The 20,090-nt window shown below is 38.8% G+C and overlaps 1 protein-coding gene across 1 annotated transcript in view; it reads right to left on the bottom strand.

Moving 5' to 3' along the window:
* Nucleotides 1-2,870: 2,870 nt before the first annotated feature.
* The window catches only part of CCDC77 (coiled-coil domain containing 77), a 35,495-nt gene continuing 18,275 nt past the window's right edge, over nucleotides 2,871-20,090 (bottom strand). Inside the window, exons 6-13 of the mRNA XM_045830563.1 lie at nucleotides 14,183-14,279; nucleotides 13,257-13,329; nucleotides 12,222-12,313; nucleotides 11,097-11,245; nucleotides 6,986-7,205; nucleotides 4,656-4,781; nucleotides 4,403-4,555; nucleotides 2,871-3,653 (exon numbers count right to left, since the gene is read on the bottom strand). Of these exons, the coding sequence (XP_045686519.1) occupies nucleotides 3,507-3,653; nucleotides 4,403-4,555; nucleotides 4,656-4,781; nucleotides 6,986-7,205; nucleotides 11,097-11,245; nucleotides 12,222-12,313; nucleotides 13,257-13,329; nucleotides 14,183-14,279 (1,057 nt within the window). The 3' untranslated portion in view covers nucleotides 2,871-3,506. The remainder of the gene's footprint in view (nucleotides 3,654-4,402; nucleotides 4,556-4,655; nucleotides 4,782-6,985; nucleotides 7,206-11,096; nucleotides 11,246-12,221; nucleotides 12,314-13,256; nucleotides 13,330-14,182; nucleotides 14,280-20,090) is intronic.

Here is a 20,090-nt window from a genome sequence, read left to right as displayed (position 1 = left end):
AGCTGCAAAGACTGGCTGTGACTACTGACCACCAACCTCTGTTCTCTGTGGAGGATCAACTGTGCAGGGGCCGGGTATTGGTGCTGCAACATGGTCTGTAGATGTCTACTGGGTGCGTAGGCTCTGGAGTTTCCTGGGTGGTGCATGCTAAGATCAGCTCCCACCTGTGTTTTGCCTGGGTCACCCTGACTGAGCTATAAAGCAATCTGAGATCACTGCTACTAGTGCTGGGCTTGGAGATTCCCAGACAAAGCCAAGGTGTGAAGCTAGGCTGGCTACTGCTAGTGCTGTGCCTGGGACCACTCAGCAAGAGGCACAGGGGCATAGGACTCACTGAGGCCAACTGTTGCTTGAGAGGATTTAGGAGGTTATGAAGCATGAGCCAAGACCAGCCATAAATATGGAAAAGCAGCTTGGGTGGGCCTAAAAGTTGGGTGGGACAGAGTCTCTAGGGATCTCCAAGGTGGGGCAAACAGTGTTAGCCAGATCCATAGAGTCTCAGATATGGCCTGTTCTGTGGCTCTGCAGAGAGAGGGTTCAGAAGAGGAACAATGTCCTCGGCCCGCCTTTCTGTCTGGGAGAAAGCTGTCCACCAGCTCTTGCCTTGATGCCAGACACTTCAGTTTCTCCCTGTTTGTCACTGGTGCCTTTCAAGCTGCTACCCTAGTGCTGGAGGTCAGAGAGAGTGAGTCTGAGTAAGTCCATGTGTGGGTTCTTCAAGAGGAAATGCTTGAAATCCCAGAAGTTTCTTCCACTGACTCAATCCCCACTGGTTTTCATAGCCAGAAGTTATGGAGACTTATATTCCTGGCACTGGAACCCTATGCTGGGGAGCCTGGTGTGGGGCTAGGATTCCTCACTCCCAATGCATCCCTCCCAAATTTTTAGCCACCATGTGTGGGACCAGCCTGTTCTGTACCTCTGCCCCTCCTACCTGTCTGAATGGCTGTGGTTTCTTTAGTTCCATAGTTGTCAGACTTCCATTCAACTCAATTTCTGACCGTTCTGGGTGATGGTGGTTCTATAATTTAGTTGTAATTTTGATGTGGTTGTGAGAGGAGGCAAGCCATGTCTACCTATGTTGGCATCTTGACTGGAAGTCCTGACCTCACATATTATTAATCCATAATCTCAAATTTACTGGATTGGCCCGGAGTAAATAGTTCAGTTGGTTACAGTGTCATCCTGATGTGCCAAGATTGTGAGTTCAATCTCTGGTTAGGGCACATACAAGAATCAACCAATGGCCCTGGCTGGTGTGGTTCAATGGATTGAGTGCCAGATTGCAAACCAAAGAGTTGCCGTTTTGAGTCAAGGCACATGCCTGGGTTGTGGGCCAGGTCCCCAGTAGGGGGTGTGCAACAGGCAATCATACATCTCTCCCTCTCTTTCTCCCTCCCTTCCGCAATCTAAAAATAAAATAAATAAAATCTTTTAAAAAATCAACCAATGAATGCATGAATAAGTAGAGAAAAAAAAATCAATGTTTCTTTCTCTCTAAAATCAATAAAAATAAACATTTACTGGAAACCTACTGCTTCCCACATATGCTAAATCTCAGTTAATGCTGTCACTAAACACATGGTTCCCCAAGCCAGGCTCCTAGTCTCCCCTCACCTACATCAGCACCTACTCTTTTGTATTATAGCCACCCTAGTGGGCATGAAGTGGTATGTCACTATTGTTTTCTATTTCTCCAACAATTAATGATGTTGAGCATCTTTTAATGTGCTTATTGGCCATTTGTATATATTCTCTAGAGAAAAATCTATCCAGATCCCTTGGCAATTTTTTATTGTTGAGTTGTACGTTTTTTTTATATATTCTGGATATTAGATTTTCTCTTAATCCTCACAATTGCCTCACTAAACAGATAGACTTCTCTCTCTTTTACAGATGAAGAGACTACACCCTTGAGGGTTTTAGGAAGAGGCAAGATTGAAGCTACATCTGTGATTCTCCAAAGCCCAGGCAGACTCTTTCCACTACTCTTTACCATTTATTGGTGATGGTTAGAGATAGACTACATTAGTGGGTGGTTAATATGAAAATGAATGTCATTGGAATTGAGGCCAGGGTATTAGTAACTATCAACTGATAGCTTAAGTCAATAGTGGTAAGCCTCAGAGTCACATATAAAATTCAAAATTTGTATTATATCATCTCTAAGACTCTTTCTTACTATGAAATTCTGATTCAACAGGGTTTTGTGTTTTGCCCAGCATCAAAACAGCAAGTCATGAAAAGCCAATTCCTGAAATATTAGGACAAAAGTAAGAACCATTCACTTATGGACATCTCTCTAAAGCTCAGGACTGGTGCCTCTGGGAATTTCTGTCCCAATTTATTAGTAAAAAACATGATCTGTTTTCAAAGGCTTAAAAAAAAAGACAGCATCTTCTACTGACCATTTTAATTACTACTTTCCTTCACACAAATATGAAAACCTGTTCTTCATTGCTCTGCCCTGAGTAAATCACAAGATGCCATACTAAGCTAGACTGATTTCTTAGAGGCTATCTAGGTAAACACGCAATTATTTTGCCTCAAACACACAGCCATTTGCCTAAAAAAGGCTATAGATGGAAAAAATGGATGAAGTCTTAGTGCCATCGCCTTTAGAAATATCTTCGCTACCTCTAATACCAGATGATTTCAAGGGACGCATTTAGGAAAACTTTACTGCCTGTACAGGACCACAAAGACCATGGGACACGTAAGTAAACAGAACTATTAACAAAGTATCGTGTGGTTTTTAACAAGAAATTACAGAAAACTCAAAGAGAATATTTTCAATTACACATTTTATTGAAAAGAGTTAATTTAAAATATATACATTATTTTTTTTAAAAAACATGTTATTGGTACAATACTGAACTTTTCATACAAGGATCACTTAAGTTTAACTCACTCTTACCAAAGTGCCACATTTATTTTCCTTGATAAATACTTTGCTTAAGAGTAGAGTCTCTATCGCCCTCTGGTGAAACTTCATGAGATTGGGTGTCTATAAAAGTAAGGCCTCACAGCTTCCCAAAACAGAAAGTTAAATTGGCAGAATTACTGCCTATTCACATTCAACAGTTGTGATGTGCCCACGAGAAAGGCAACCTTGGTGGGCGCCTTTATCTCCTCAAGAAAAGTGTTTCTCCTATTGCCACTCAGCCAAGATCACAGCAAATATCCTTTCTTCCTGAGTTTTCATGGTTACTGTCTTCTTAAAAGATAAAAACCTCTCATTATAATTGGAAAAAATAATGTGGGAAAGTTTCTAAGTAATTTAGGTTCTAATCCAGACAAAGAAGTTAACAGGACAGCAAAAATTATAAAGTTTAGCATGCAAGAAAGGCTTTTTTTAGTGGTCCCTGATTCTTCACCCTGTCTTTATAATAAAGGATACCACCACCCTAGTCAATTCCACCTACAGCTCTGGGAGAAGATGACATGTTTATCAGATTCCAGAAAGCAGACTTACTACTGACCAGGGCCATTTCTAAGAGTAAACATCAACAGAGTCTAAGTTCATTCTCCAGACCAAATACTTTGGACTTTAGGTTCTTCAGTTCTCCTTGAATCTTATGTGCCCGTCTATTGCTGTCACGAACCTCACACAGAACGGCAAGATCCTGGTTTGCCCGGGCATTAAGTGTTGCCTAGAGATTTGGGGGGAGGAAAAAAGATTAGAACATATGCCAGAGGAGACAAAGCAGTCATAAAGACCAGGCTATGCTGGCTCCTTTTTATGACACATTTGGTACAGAAGGTAAATTCAATCCTTAGTTTTAGTGACTAAGATGGAAAATTTGGAGTAAAAGAGGGTATGAGACTCTGCTTTCCCACACAACAGTAAAGGAGACCTGGGATAGAGATCAACAAACAATTAACAATGAGTAAAAAGAAGAGACCAATATAAGCATCACTGGTGAATTTGCCAGAGAAATTACCTCATCTTTTTTATAATCAATTTTTGTTTGGAACACTGATCATTTCGAATATGTGGATAACTGGTTAAATCTCTATAAGAAGGCTCTTGAGACAACTCTGTTTCTAAGTAAAGCTGTGTCTGGTAGGAAAAAATACTTTATTACTCAAATACTCATTTTCCCTATTTGTAATATGGACACAGTTCTTTTAATCTACTTCTTGAATTGGGAAGGATATAAATTTCTGTTAAGTTAGCTTATATAAAAGTATAATGATAGTCATTCAATTGTTTAACCTATTTTTGTCTTCTCTCTAGCATGTACTTGTTCAACCAATTTTACTGAGACTTGAAGGATGTTGATCTCTAAGTACCTGGCGTCAGGGAAATAGCTCTTCTCTCTTCTGAGGAGCACTCACGACCATGTGTTCTCACCTGTACCCCTTTTCTGCCTTTTAATGATTCAGCATCAGCAATTACCTTATAAAGCATTTGCTCCAAGTCTTTCAGTTTCTGCCGGAGAACCTTTATATCTGTCTTAAAGCCTTCTACTTCCAAGATACGCCGATTCTCCAAGGCTTCATAGCGTTTTGTCATTACCTGTAAACGCTTCCCCATCTTGTTAGAGCGGTCCTAAATACAGGGAAATGAGAAGGCATTCGTGACGATGAGGGAAGTGTTCCCTGAGCCATCTGACCTCCCACACCACCATAAATGGCAGAGAATCTGGTACCTTGAAGATCTCTCTCCTCACTCCCTCTTCCTCACGAATTCGGGCAAGTTCTTCTTCTAGGGAAATGCACTGCTCTTGGTACATGTTGGACAGCTTTTTCTCTTGTACTAACTTATCCTTTAAGGACTGTGGGTCAAAAGGGAAAAAAATATTACTGGGTTCTATGATTTAGGTACTTCAAATAGCATTTACATAAAGAAAGAAATGAATGAAGGGATTTACTGAAGTACAGATGAGTTAAGTAACAGGACAGCAAAAACTGTGGAGAACATTTGAAAGAGAATTCTCTTAAGCTTTTTCCCAAAGTTGTACATAGTAGAAATCCTTTAAAATAAAACAAGTATTTTGGCTCTGTGAAGAGTAGATAACAGACTTCAGAATTGTCCCAAGTAAGACATACGAACATAGTCAGCCCTCATATCCGCAGGTTCCACATCCATGGATTCAACCAACCACAGAAGAGAAATATTATTTAAAAAGGGCACATTGTTGCTGACATGTACTGTGCAGTTAGGCCTACTGAACATTTTTTTCATTATTCCCTAAACCAGCGATTTTCAACCCTTTTCATCGCATGGCACACATAAACAAATTACTAAGGTTCTGCGGCACACCAAAAAATATTTTGTTTTGCCAATCTGACAGAAAAATAGGTATAATTTTGATTCATTCACACCAAATGGCTATTGTTGTATTGGCTATTGTCATTTTCTTCTTTTTCTTTTTTTTTTTTGACAATGTAAGGGAAAAGAGGCCTGTGTTCCTGACTAAGTAGTCAGGAATTGCATGTTTTAAAAATTCTTATGGCACACAAGTTGAAAACCGCCATCCTAAACAATGCTGTATAACAACGATTTACACTGTATTAGGTATTATGAGTAGAGATGATTTAAAGTACATCGGATACCCTGACTAGTATGGATTGGTAGACTGGGTGTCATCCTGCAAACCAAAAGGTTGCCAGTTCCATTCTAGTCGGGGGGCATGCCTGGGTTGCCAACCACGTCTCCACTTGGGGGCGTATAAGAGACAGCAATGTCTCTCTCTCACATTGATGTTTTGCCCTCTCTCTCGTTTTCCCTTCATCCCCTCTATCTAAAGGTAAATAAGTAAAATCTTTAAACATAAATAAATAAAGTATATGGGAGAATGTGTGTAGGTTAATACAAACCCTATGCCATTTTATATAAGACATTTGAGCAACCATGGACTTTGGTATCTGGAATCAATCCCCTGCAGATACCAAGGGACTATTTTATATGTTTGGGACACATTTCTGAAGTTCTTTAAAAAGAAAGAAACAGCAACAACACTTATTATACATGTTCTATTGAGCAGTCAGAAATGATCTTTTAAAAAGCTAAATAATAAGCCCTGGCTGAGTGGCTCAGTTGGTTCGAGTGTCACCTGTACACCAAAATGTTGCAGGTTCAATCCCTGGTCAGGGCACGTAAGAGAAGCAACCGATTGATGTTTTTCTCTCATAAATAAAAAAATAATAATAATAAAATAAAGTAAGCTAAATAAGATTATATTACTTCCTTATATACAGACCTAGAGGAGCATTCCTGGGACAGGGAAGAGCAACTTTAAAGGCCCTGGAGTATAAGAAAAGGAACAAAGTCGTGGTTATAGAGAAATAAGCAAGGAAGAAGTGGTACACAAGGAAGCTGCAGGGGTACATAGCAGTCAATCACAGAGGGCCACCCCTCCGACCTCCTTGTGTACCACTTCAGTTTGAACATACATACTCCAGGGCCTTTAAACTTGCTCTTCCTTCTCCTTGGAATGCCCTTCCCCTAGATCCCTACGGCAAGCTCAGTCCCATTTTTTAGGTCTCAGTAAAAACACCAAACTTAAGAGAATCTCCCTGTGCCTCTCCATAAAAGTAGACTTCCAGCAACTACATATATATAATCTTCATCTAATACTTTTAATTCCTTAATATCACCTTTTCTTAATCAATCATTTCCTCTGTTAATGTTTCTGTTCTCACCCACTAAGATGTAAATACCATGATATCAAACCTGGTCAAGCTTATTTACTGCTGTAGCCCCAGAGCCTAGCCCATAGTAGGAGTGCATTAAATGTCTGTTGAATGAAATGAATGAGTGAATGAATCAACTGATCATTTGATTTTCTAAATCTACAAACACTATAATGATGAGCTACTCTTGAAACCTATTTCTTGAGGTTATTGCTACATCAGCTTCCTGGACTGAATGAATCTGGTATGATAATTCTTAGGTTCTTTGAAATTCTCTGATTTCTTTCAAATTCTTATAGGGGAAAAAAACCCCCAACAATTTCTGTAAGATACATAGAAGTACCTTAATATATTCATTTTGTTTACGATGACTCTCATGAATAACTGGCCAAACTTTTCCAATTTTATCTTCTTTCTTCTTACACTGTACCCTGTATTGCTTAATCTTTGACACCAAATGATCCTTTTCAAGCATCCACAACTTCTCCTTATTTTGGTTTTCAAATCTGAGTTGCAAAAAGTCTTTGGTACTCTCATAGAGCAGTTCCTGGGTGTGATGAAGACTGAAAGCACAAATGTGAACATGAAGATGTTTACACAGCACATACGGCACACTTACTCCAAATGAAAGAAAGACACAGGTTCTTTAAAAACTGTCCAATATATAAATCCTGTAAAATATTGTTAGCAGTTTTAGCTCTGGTTGGTATGGCTCAGTGGATTGAGCACCAGTCTGCAAACTGAGAAGTCACTGGTTCTATTCCCAGTCAGGGCACATGCCTGGGTTGTGGGTCTGGTCCCCCGCTGGGGGCATGTGAGAGACAACCAAATCTCACACATTGATGTTTCTCTCCCTCTCTTTCTCCCTTCCTTCCCCTTTCTCTAAAAGTAAGTAAATAAAATAAAATATTATTAGTTTAAAAAATATGCTTAATCTGATCACTCACAATCCTACATGTTATATTGGACAGAATGTAATATAGCTACCCATGCTCATGGTTCACAAACTGGTCTTTACAGATATTTTGCCAAGTGCTAATTTCAGGCTACATAATCAGAAGGACTAAATAAAAAAATTTACACAAAGCCTGCACAAGTATGGACTATTCTCAGGCACTAGACTTTACAATAAAGAACCTAACTCATGGTGCTCTGACTGAGGGTTAACACAAATTCTAAAATATCAGAAACAGCTTTGTTTTTGTTCAGCTGTGCTCTACAGGTGAACTACCTGATATCAAATCTTATGTTGTTTTCAAGGTCAACTTCCTCTGTGAAGTCATCTTGACAACTTTAGCCCATTTAATTTCTCCATTGTCTGAAATTCCTTATCAGCTTAAATCTAGTCTCCTGTGTTATAATTCAGCTTGCTTATAATATACTCTCATGTTTTAACTGTCAACGTACAAGTTTTCCAACCTGAATGAAAGTATGTACTTGTTTGTCATTTATTTTTGCCCTGCTACCACCAAACTGTCAAGGACAGAAGCAACTACTAGACATACACAAGACACTAAATAGATTTCTGCTGACTACTGAGATTTGGAAATAGTAAAATGATGTTTCTATCATCAACAAAGAATATCCCTAGAACTAAGCAATCCATCAGTTTAACATCAACAACTAGAAAAATACTGTATCAAGTAATCAAACTATTTGCAAAGAGTATTAAGTACTATGAGGCGATCACTCTACTTTTCCACTGAACAACTAATGTCAGGTCCACTTAACTCTTTTCATGAGTAACAGGGCACATAGACAAGGAAAAATGATAGCATAATGCCAGGCAAAAAGTACAATAATTGTCAGCAGATGAAAAAATATATATATTTTCCAGGTGTATGTATGTGTGTATAAAGAGGGAGAGACTGATTTAGTTACAAGGTCCTCTCTTCCTTTCAATGAGTTATTTTATTCTTACATTATGCTCTCAATTAAAAAGTGGGAAGTATGAACTTGTTAATGTACAAATGGTGAAAGTGACATCCAAAGGGCAGTCATCAATGGCCTTGAATTTCATGCCATTTAATATCCTCAGGATGACATAGTGGAAGGAACTGATCATGTCCTCAGACATGCAGATGATGCTAAACTAAGCCGATTATTAATATTCTGGAAAACATGAAAAACAAAATTAAAAAAAAAAATATATATATATATATTCTGGAAAACAGATTAAAAATCAAAAATTATTATGACAATTAAAAAATACTGTTCCCTTAAAAAACAATGAAAATCCACTGAAAAGTGAAAGCTTTGTGCTTAAGCACAAAATACCTAAAATAAGGCATTTTCTATCCTGCATTGGTCAGAAATCTTAATTGAGTATCACATACAATTTTAATTGCCACATTTTAAAATGGAGGAAGAGACTCTAGAAAAGTTTGAGGAAAAAAAAAACAATAAAGAGATGAAGAATGTAACATGAAAAAATATTATTTTAAAATGTTGGATGTTCATCATAGAAAAGAGATTGTAGATGCAACTTGGTAAGCATCATCAACTGTTCAACAGATGCTTATTGTGCTCCTGTTATGGACACAGGGCTAGACCCTGGAGGAACAAAGACATAATTATGATAGGTATTCATCACAGAGGCATGTTAATCATTATGGGAATGCAGATGAAGAAAACTTAATTCTGCCTGTGGAAGTCTTCAGAGAAGGATGACACTGCATAGCAAGGGACCGGCCACAGAGCAAGTGTTCCATGAACAATGGTTATCATTAGTTTGGCTGAAAGACAAAGTAAACTACAGCAACAGAAAAGGAGGTGGGGCTGAAAGGTTAATTTAGTGCCAGATGAAGTCCCTAAAAATTGATGCTGAGATATCAGGGCTTTATCATAAGATACACAGGGAGCTATCAAATGTTTTCAAGCATTTGGTAAGTCCTGATGGAGGAGCTACTAGTGACAGTGAGGAAGAGTACAGAATACAAAGGAAGCAGTGAGAGGAAGTACATTTAGGTTACTGCAAAGATTTAAGCAATGTAACTTGAGCCTATGCAGTAAGAATGAGAGCAGAGAATGGATTTGAGAGGTTTCTTAGGCTTGCACTGCATAGGGTTTATAATGAGGGAATAAAAGTGGGGAGTTCAGGATAATCGTTATGTTTCAAGTTTGGGAAACTGGATGTGATGTCATCAAATTAAACAGGAAAAGAATGAAGTAATAGGTTTGAGATGGGGGAGGGGTGCTTATTGGGGAAGAAAAACATATTGGATTCAATATGGTCAATCTGAGGTGTTCAATCACATTCTCCCCCTGCCCCACCACCAGAAAAGTGGCATTAAGGATTCATTCCATAAATTTATTTACAAACACATCTAGTATGTTGACTTCAACAGTTTGATACATTTTTAAAAGAGAATGCTCCTCTTCATATCTGTTTCATGGATTAACGAAAACATCCTTATTTTTTTAAGCAGTTGGTGTCTTATTAAAAGAACAGTGTGGCAAATCCAGATGCAAACTACAGTCATCATAGCTAGTAACTGCCCCGTTTTCCAGTGAAAATGGCAAGTTTTTTCCTGGGCCCTCCTCACAGTGGCTCCCACGGACCACAGAGTTTGTGAGCCTCCAAAAGCTCTGTCCCAGTATTTTGCTGTTGGAAGCCCTGGGAAAGGCACAGAAACCGAAAGTGGAAGAAATGGCATTCACACTAAGTCCTTTTTTTCATGAACTTATTCCCCTCTGTGCAAGGACCAAAAGTGGTGTTGAAACATATTCAACTGAAGATATCTTTATAGCACAGGTCTGGCCACTGGTACCACACAAAAGGCAGAGGAGGGTTAGATAGGTAGAAGAACCGAAAAAGACAGGCATTGGAGAAATCAAGGGAGATTAACTCCAAAGTCAGAGGGACCAGAGGTGCCAAACATGCAAACAGATACTGATCACGACGAGGGCTATAAAGAGATAACTGGTCAGAGAAATTAAGAAGTCAGTGTCGACCCTAGAAAGGGCACGCTCAGTACTATGATGGGGATGAAATCACACTGCAGAAAGGTGAGGAAATGCAGGCAGGTAAGAAAAAAAAAAAAGCAGTGAGTACAGAGAGTTTGTGTCTTTTTTTTGTACAGGTGTGTCAATCATATTTTTCCATTTTCATGAAGGGCCAAACAAAAGAAAAGGGCCCTACTATATTGAGTCAGATAACATATCAGTGGCTAAAAGAACATTTCTTAATCACTAAGATCAAGCTAAAGCACCAAAATGGGTTACACTGAGTGTGTGAAATAGCAACCCTTGATTCCTCAAGAAAAGAGTCAACAGCATTCCTGGACAAGCCTGGATACCCACCAACGTAGAGGCAGAGATGTCTGATAAAGACAACTGGTTCAAGGGTCCTGGCAGTTCCATGATACTATGTTGCAAAAGTACAGGGCCATTATCTTTTAAGCCACTCAGAAAAAATTTTAAATCTGTTAGGTATGGCTTCCTTGAACACTCACTTTTTGGTAAGCTCTTTGATTCTGTCCTGATTTCTTTGGTGATGAACTTGTATTTCCTCAATGAGAATCCGTCTATCCTCCATGAGCCCTTCAACTTGCTCTCTAGAAAGCTTGGTCTGTTCTTCCAGCTGAGCCTGCAGTGCTTCCACCTAGACAAGCCAGAAAGGGTGAGGCATCCACTCCTGCCCTGCTTCCTCTTGTTCTTTCCCTCCAAAAGCCAGCCTTTCTCCAGAAAAGAAATAAAAAACAAAAACCCCCACAAAAAAACGAAAAAAAGACAGCAGCAAAACAAATAGTAGAAAGGCCTCACTGGGCACTCCTCTTTACTTAGTGACATATAAATGGGGTTAGGCTACACAAGAGGAGATTTCACACACAGTAAAGCATCTGTGTCACACAGAGACAGCTAGAAAACCCAATTTCCTCTATTCCCACCTCTTCACTATCTTCCCTTTTAAACTTGAAGCAGTGTCTCATCTTTAAGACTGCCTAGTGGCATAGAAATAGAATGACTCTTTTCTTCTTTTTTTAATTTAAAAAGTGGAGCAAAATGAGTATAATGTAACTTCCTTATCTGAGTCTGGCTGTCATGACTACAAATGGAGATATTGGCCAAAGATAGGAACTGCCATTTAAATCAACAGAGCCCCCCTGATAATGACAGAATTTGAGTGTAACTAGATGAGAAATTGTGGTTGCAAATGACAGACTATTACCAGGTGGTAAGAGGATGCTGAATTACTCTCCTAGACCTGGAACACATGCACAAATAAACTGATATACCCCCAAAGTTTGATCTATCAGCACAGACAACTGCAACTCTCTGTGTATCCCCCAGGCAACCACAAAAGAAATTCTTACTGTGCGATGGTTTTGTTGCATAGGGATTAGCACATAAGCTGAGTGAACTGAGGGTTCACAATAGCACCTCTAGAATGGTTAATACAAAATAATAGTTTTTAAAATACAAGGTTCTGTAAACTAGGAATAACCTCAGTTTTCTTAATCTCATGATGCCTAGATATTACATGTATGCAAGGAGATACTTACATGGCAGTGAAGGTGTGATACTCAAAATAAGCTTCGGATAGAAATTGTTCTGGTCTGCCAAAATAAATTCTTTACCTGTAAGATGAGTGTCTGTATGTCTCTTTGGTACTGCTCAGAACTTTCTTTCTTCTCTCTCATAGCTGGTTTTCTATTGCTTACTTTAGAATCTAAAATAAGAAAAAAAAATTAAAGACCTTTATTTAGCTTTTCTTTCTGCTATTCAAGTATCAGCATTACCTTTGCATAGTAGGTCAGTTTCATTTACCTACAAGAAAAGGCAAGAAAGAAAAAGGAAAACATACAATAATTGTAGTGCTTAATTTTTCAAATAGGAACCTCTACAAGGGAACTCTGCTAAATGTCACCTGGATAATAATATCCATCCAGCTTTCTAAAGAATAAACTACTAAATTTTCCTTTGAAGTTGTATTTATTTCCTGTGTAAAATCTTATTTCCTGTGTAAAAATCTTTTTTAATCAGAGTAAGGGTAAAAACTAAAAAACTAAATCTAAATATGTATCACCCAGTTTTGAAAAGACAAAATTATTGTTAAAGCACAGAACAAAATTTAACTTCGTGAATAATTCAAGAACCTCATGCTAAGAGAGATTTTAAAAGTTCTCACTATAAGAAAAAAAACTGAAACTCTGTGTGGTAACAGATGTTAACTAGACTTACTGTAGTGATCATTTTGTAACATATAAAGTATCAAACCATTAGGTTGTACACCTGAAATGAATATAGTTATATTATCAATTATACAACAATTTTTTTAAAAAAGAAGGAAAATTAAGATTTCCATTAAAGAAAGATGACTGAGGCTTAGAGAGGTTAAATAATATTCTGTAATTCCAAAAGTTGTACAAGTTTCTTTTATGACTTATCACCGTAAGCATGTTAATTATATATTTTTTATTTTTACTCCATTAAAACATCATGGAAAGGTAAAAACAAAACAAAAGATAAAAAAAGAAACCTCAGTAAGATCTAAGATTACCAGAGGATCATTATAAACATTCATTATCATTGTATAGTAGGGAAATTTTTCTAATTATTTACACCATGTTTTTGAATTCTGTATCAATGAGAATTTATTATATAGTTGGTACCTGCTCTGAAAGCTGAAGATTCATTCTGTTCACATGTATCTACAGCCTGGATAGTCTTTTGGAGAATGCTGACCTGAAAAAGAAAAAAGAAGGTACAGAAATAGCCTTCCTGTATATGTGATGTTACACTTTTTACCTTTGGTGCCACAGATAAACACTACTCAGAAATTAAATTGGTCAAAATGGATACAATCATATAGGAATATCATACATATGAGACCAAAGTAGACAAAGTAACAAATTGGATAAAACCCACTGTTGGTGATAAAAGCTAAAAATAAACAAACAAACAAAACCCTTCAGGGTAATTTTGTAACATCTGCGTAAAAACTGTGGTCTTTGACAAGGACCTTTAGGAATGTAACAGAAACACAGATGTGTATACACACACACACGTACATATATATGTAGATATGTATAAAGACGCTCACTGAGGCACTGTTTAGAGGAATTAAAAATGTGAATAGTATATACACATACAACTCTATGTGAGCAGAAAAATAGTTTTATCTCTGGGGTATATATTATGGGAAACTATCACTTATATATGATAGATTTCTGTTTGTGTTTTTATTATTTTTGTAATCAGTATAAACAAAGATTAAAGAAGAAACTTGGGTATTGAAACAAGTCTGATCCTGCCTTCCTCTCTAATCTCAACGAAAATATCTATTCCTCTGTGCTTTAGGCTTCCAAGTAGTGAAATGGGTACAACAATGCTACTTCCCAAGAATTCTGAAGAAAAATAAAATCATAAAGCTCTTTGTAATTATAGAAAATGCTCTAAGAACTTAGGTAGACATGGGAGTATGATAGCTAATTCTTCTAACTTCTTAGCAAGCACCAAAATGGCACTGACTATGGACCTGAAACTTTAGTTTGTAAAAGCCCTATTCACCATGCTACCTAAACCAAAAATTACTTACTTTGTTGGGAGGCTCCTTAAAAAAATAGGTCACTTCTCCAGTGTCTGTTCTCACAAGAGCCAAGAGATTCTGAATCTTTTTCTTGTCTTCTAGCTCCCTGCAATTCTCATAAAGAGTAAACACACATTGTATAAGTATATTTTTCTGTTTAAAGGATCTCCATTCTAACTTACTTATTTATTAAAAGACTATTTATTTATTTTTTAGAGAGGGGAAAGGAGGGAGGAAGAGAGAGAAACATCAATGTGTGATTACCTCTTACATGCCCCACACGGAGGGCCTGGCCTGCAACCCAGGCATGTGCCCCAGACTGGGAATCAAACCAGGGACACCCTTTGGTTCACAGGCCAGCACTCAACCACTGAGCCACACCAGCCAGGGCCTAACTTATTTTCTTAAAGTATATTTTATTGATTATATTATTACAGTTGTCTCATTTTTTCCCCTTTATTCCCCTCTGTTCGGCAACCCCCCGCCCACCAGCATTCCCCCATCTTAGTTCATGTCCATGGGTTGTACATATAAGTTCTTTGGCTTCTCCATTTCCTATTCTATTGTTAACCTCCCCTTGTCTATTTTGTACCTACCATTTATGTTACTTATTCCCTGTACCATTGCTCCTCTCCCTTTCCTGCTATCAACCCTCCATGTGATCTCCATTTCTGTGATTCTGTTCCTGTTCTATTTGCTTGCTTGGTTTCAGTTTTTGCTTTTCTTTTAGGTTCCATTGTTGATCATTGTGAGTTTGCTGTCATTTTACTGTACATGTTTTTATCTTCTTTTTCTTTGATAAGTCCCTTTAACATTTCAAATAATAAGGGCTTGGTGATGATGAATTCCTTCAACTTGACCTTATCTGGGAAGGGCCTTTATTGGCCCTTCCATTCTAAATGATAGCTTTGCTAGATAGAATCATCTTGGATGTAGGTCCTTGCTTTTCATGACTTTGAATACTTCTTTCCAGCCCCTTCTTGCCTTCAAGGTTTCTTTTGAGAAATCAGCTGAACTAATTTCTCAAAACGCCTCCATAGTCTTATGGGAACTCTTTTGTAGGTAACTGTCTCCTTTTCTCTTGCTGCTTTTAAGATTCACTCCTTCTCTCTCATTTTGGGTAATGTAGTTATGATATGCCTCCACTTTCACCTCCACTTTGCAACCATACTCAACCATACATGTGAGCATCCTTATGATAACTAGTGTTTTGAACTCTGTATCTGATAGGTTGGCTATCTCTTTTTTGCTTAGTTGTATTTTTGGAGCTTTTATCTGTTCTTTCATTTGGGCCATATTTCTTTGTCTTGGCACTCCTGTTACATTTTAAGGGGCAGAGCCTTAGGTATTTGTCAGGGTGGGGCAACCCCCATCACTGTGTTTTGGCAGTGTCTTTGGGGGAGGGGTCAGAGAGGGAACAATGTTGCTTGCTCAACTCTGGGCTAATTTTTTCAGTCACTTTCCCCACTATCCAAAAGCAAATTGGGCTTTTCTGGTGTGGATTCCTGGGTAGGTGGGTTTGTATGTTCAAGCACCCTGTCGGTCTCTCCAATGAACTCTCCTATGAAGCTGGGAGTCTCTCCCACTGCCACAACCCCCACAGGTTTTTACAGTCAGAGTTTCTGAGGCTTTATTTCCCTGGGCTGGAACCCTGGGTTGTGTGGTCTGTCTCACTCTCCAGTTGTTCCTCCTGGTTTATCTGCACGCAAATGTGGGACCTCCTGGTCCTCCAGCCACTGCCTTACCATGAGTCCTCTCTGACCCACCTGTCTGTCTCCACCCCTCCTATCAGTCTGGATGTTTCTTCTTTAGCTCCCTGCTTGTCAGATTTCCATACAGTTTGATTTTCTGGCAGTTCTGGTTGTTTTTTGTTTTTAAATTTGATGTTGTCTTTCTTTTGGTTGTGCGAGGAGGCACAGTGTGTCTACCTACACCTCCATCTTGGCCGGGAGTCCAAACTTATTTTCAAAATAATGGTAACCTCAAATTAAAACTGAATAGGATTTATCTAGACCTCAGCACTAGTTTTTAAAATATCAGGTACTCATAGATAGGAATTAAAATAGAAGGGGCCAGAAATTAATTGCTCATTTGGTTCCAGAAAAGCACTGAAGTGATAGTAGGGTACACTGCTCAGATTCTCCACTTCAGGAGTGACAGGTTTATTCTCCCAGCTACCAGCAATTTTGCAGGCTGATGGCTCAGAGCTGAACTTCCCTCCAGAACTGACATCAGTCAAGGGGTACAGCCTTTGCCAAGGAACATCCTGCACCCAGTGCCCAATCCCCTTCTCTCAATTCTGGATATTTCTGAAGACCCATCACAACTTTAGGGCACCCTGTGCCATTGACTGGGTCCAGCTATAACTGAATCACAGTTCAACATCTGCCCAGACTTTTCTTGTTCCCTTGTAAATAGTTATTCCTGAAAATACTCCCCAGTGAACCTCCTACAAGTAAATTTTCGTTGCAGAATCTGTTTTCCAGGGAATCCAACCTAAGGCAGTTTACATCAGATATGGACCAAGGAAGCAAAATCTAAAATGAAATTTTAGAGCTGGTGATATGAGGATGATTTATAGAGTATAATGTTCTTAGCAGCAAGAGAGATGGCTGGGGGAGGGGGATCAACAGGGTATAGCTTACACAATTAAAATAAATCAAAGAGGGAGGGAGGATGATTACTGTCTGCAATATAAAGTCACAACCTCTGGCCCATTTTAAACACCTCAGCCAGTTTTAAGAGCGAGAGACAACTACCTGAAGGAGGAACTGGCGCTCCAAGGAGGTAGGACTTGGAGACATCACAGCAAGTGTCCACGGCAATGATTCCCTAAGTCCTCCCCAAAGTGCTTATGGCCATTTACTCAAGTAATTGTACATTGGGGGAAAAAAACGCCCAGACATTTCAAAGACTGCTTGGTATATGGTCTGAGTTGACACTGATATGGGGTGACTTGAAGCATTACCATGGCACTGTAGCATATGGAAACCAGGAAACATATGGAATTTTGGTCCAGGTCCAGCTCACAACCAGCACACTGAATCCAGGCTCAATCAGTGCTCACTTCACCCATCTCCAAACGAATACTTAGAATGAACATATTTGGTAGTCAGCAAAACCTCCATATTGGTTTCTTGGCTTCAGGTTAGGACAAGTGGAAACCTCTGAAACTGCCCACCCTCACCCCAAGACAGCAAAGACCTAAAGGTTGTAGGGGTAAAGGTCTCCATCAAACACTCAATTCATTCACAAGTATGACCTATGTAAAACGAGACGGATCACAGTAGACTACTAACAAGTAGGTCTCAATTTCAGTCACCGTGCTAGATGTAGTGTTTTTGCTACAGCAAATTAACTTGGTCTCAGGTACATGATATGTGGCTACTGATTAAGCTCATGTATTCTTATCCATTCCTAACAGGACCACAAGCAGTTCTCATTCATGCGGGGTGAACAACACTATACTTTTATAGTCTTTATATAGGTCCATGTAAACTTTTCTGCTCTCTATCAAATCAGTCAGGAGGCACCAGAATCTGGCCATTCTACAGATGACATTAGTTCACTATTGATACCATATTAAATTAGGGTGGATAGATAAGAAATGGCAAGTGCATTAGGACCCTTGGTAAGATGCATGTGCTCCAGAGGACTGGACATAAACCATACAAAGCACATCAGTGAAGTTTTAAGGGTCTGACCTAGGCATGCCAGAACATTCCCTTCAAAGCAAAAGACAAATTATTTCATCTCACACCTACCACCTCTCCAAGAAGGAAGCTAAATGCTGAGAAAGACTGTTCAGGTTCTAGAGACATGTTTTTTGAACAATGTTTTGGCCTATACATCAAGTGACATGGAAGGTGAACTTTCAGTGTGGCCCAGAGTTGAAAATGTTCTACATTACATCAAAGCTAAAACTAGTAAGGAGACTGAATGAGTTATCAAAAACTTGACAAACAAAAACCCTAGACCTAATGGCTTCACTGGTGAATTACACCAAATATTTAAGTCTAACACCAATCATTTCAAAACTTCTCCAAAAACTGAAAAAGAGGCAATACTTTCTAACCCATTCTATGAGACCAGAATTGCCCTAATATCAAAATCAAGAAAAACAATACAAGAAAAGAAAACTACTACTGAACAATATCCCTTATGAACACTGATACAAAAATTCTCAACAAAACACTAGCAAACCAAATTTGGCAGCATACTAAAAGGATTATACACCATGATTAAGTGGAATTTATTCCTGAAATACAAGTACAGTTCAACATAAAAATCAATCAATGTAATAGACCATATTGACAGAATAAAGGGAAAAAAACATACAATCATCAATTGTTATAAAAAATGCATTTAACCACATTTGACCCCCTTATATAATATAAACACTCAACAAACTAGAAATACAAGGAACAATCTCTATAAAATAAAAGCCATGTATGAAAGCCTCACAGCAAACGCCATACTCAATGGTGAAAGACTGAAAGTTTTCCTCTAAGGTCAAGAACAAGACAAGGAGGCCCACTTTGGCAACTTGTATTTAACATAATATTAGAAGTCCTAGCCAGATCAAGTAAGAAAGAAAAAGAAAAGATATGCAAATTGGAAAGGGAGAGGTATGACTGTCTTTGTTCACAGATGACATAATCTTATATGCAGAAGACCCTAAGATATGTAGAAAATCCTAAGGGTCCCACCAAAAACACAAATAGACAAACAAAAAAACCAAAACCCAAAACACAACTTTAGAACTGATAAGTGAATATAGTAAAGTAGGAAAACAAAAATTCAACATGCAGAAATGAGTTGTATTTCTATACACTAACAATGGACAATTATGAATTCAATTTATAACTGAATCAAAAAGAATACAATACATAGGAATTAAGTAAAGACTTGTACACCAAAAACACCACTGAAAGAAATTAACACACAAATAAATGAAAAGACAACCCATGTCCATGGATCAGAGGACTTAATATTAAGATGTCAATATCACCCAAAGCAATCTACAGATTCAGTGCAATTTCCACCAAAATCCCAATGACATTTTTTGCAGATAAAAAACATCCATCCTGAAGACAGAGGTGTAGGTAGACACACTGTGCCTCCTCGCACAACCAAAAGAAGGACAACAATTTAAAAACAAAAATCAACCAGAACTGACACAAAAACGAACTGTATGGAAGTCCAACAACCAAGGAGTTAAAGAAGACACATTCGTCCAAACCAGTAGGAGGGCGGAGTCAGGCAGCCTAGGCGAAGAAGACTTGCAGCAAGAGGACTGGGATGCACAAGGCGGTGCCTGGAGGACTCAGAGAGGCTTTGGATTGTGGGACTGTGGAGTGGGCGTGGAGCAGGATGCTGCACCCAAGGTGGCTGGCGGACCAGGCAGTCCCACAATGGTGCACAGATAAAGCGGGCAAAACTGGGGAGTGGGATGGACTGCACAACCCAGGGCCCCAGCACCAGGAAATAGACTCAAATTGCTCACTGAAAATACCTGCCAGGGTTGAGGTGCCAGGAGAAACTCCCAATCTCACAGGAGAGTTCGTCAGAGAGACCCACAGGGTCCTAGAATGTACACAAACCCACCCACATGGGATTCAGCACCAGAAGGGCCCAATCCGCTGTGGGAAGTGGGGTAAGTGACTGAAATCTGGTGGAGAGCAGAGCAAATGCCATTGTTCCCTCTCAGACCCCTGACCCACATATAGCATCACAACCCAGTGACGTGGGTTGCCCCACCCAGGTGAACACCTGAGGCTCTGCTCCCATATGTAACAGGAGAAGACAAAAAAAAAAAAAAAAAAGGCCCAAACGAAAGAACAGATCAAAGCTCCAGAGCAAATACAACTAAGTGATGAAGAGATGGCCAACCTATCAGATGCACATTTTGAAACAC

The sequence above is a fragment of the Phyllostomus hastatus genome, unplaced genomic scaffold (assembly GCF_019186645.2).
Source record: "Phyllostomus hastatus isolate PE091 unplaced genomic scaffold, TTU_PhHast_1.1 phas_contig_152, whole genome shotgun sequence".
Taxonomy (NCBI): domain Eukaryota; kingdom Metazoa; phylum Chordata; class Mammalia; order Chiroptera; family Phyllostomidae; genus Phyllostomus; species Phyllostomus hastatus.
Note: the sequence above shows the minus strand (reverse complement) of the source record. Positions and strands in the feature narration are given on the sequence as shown.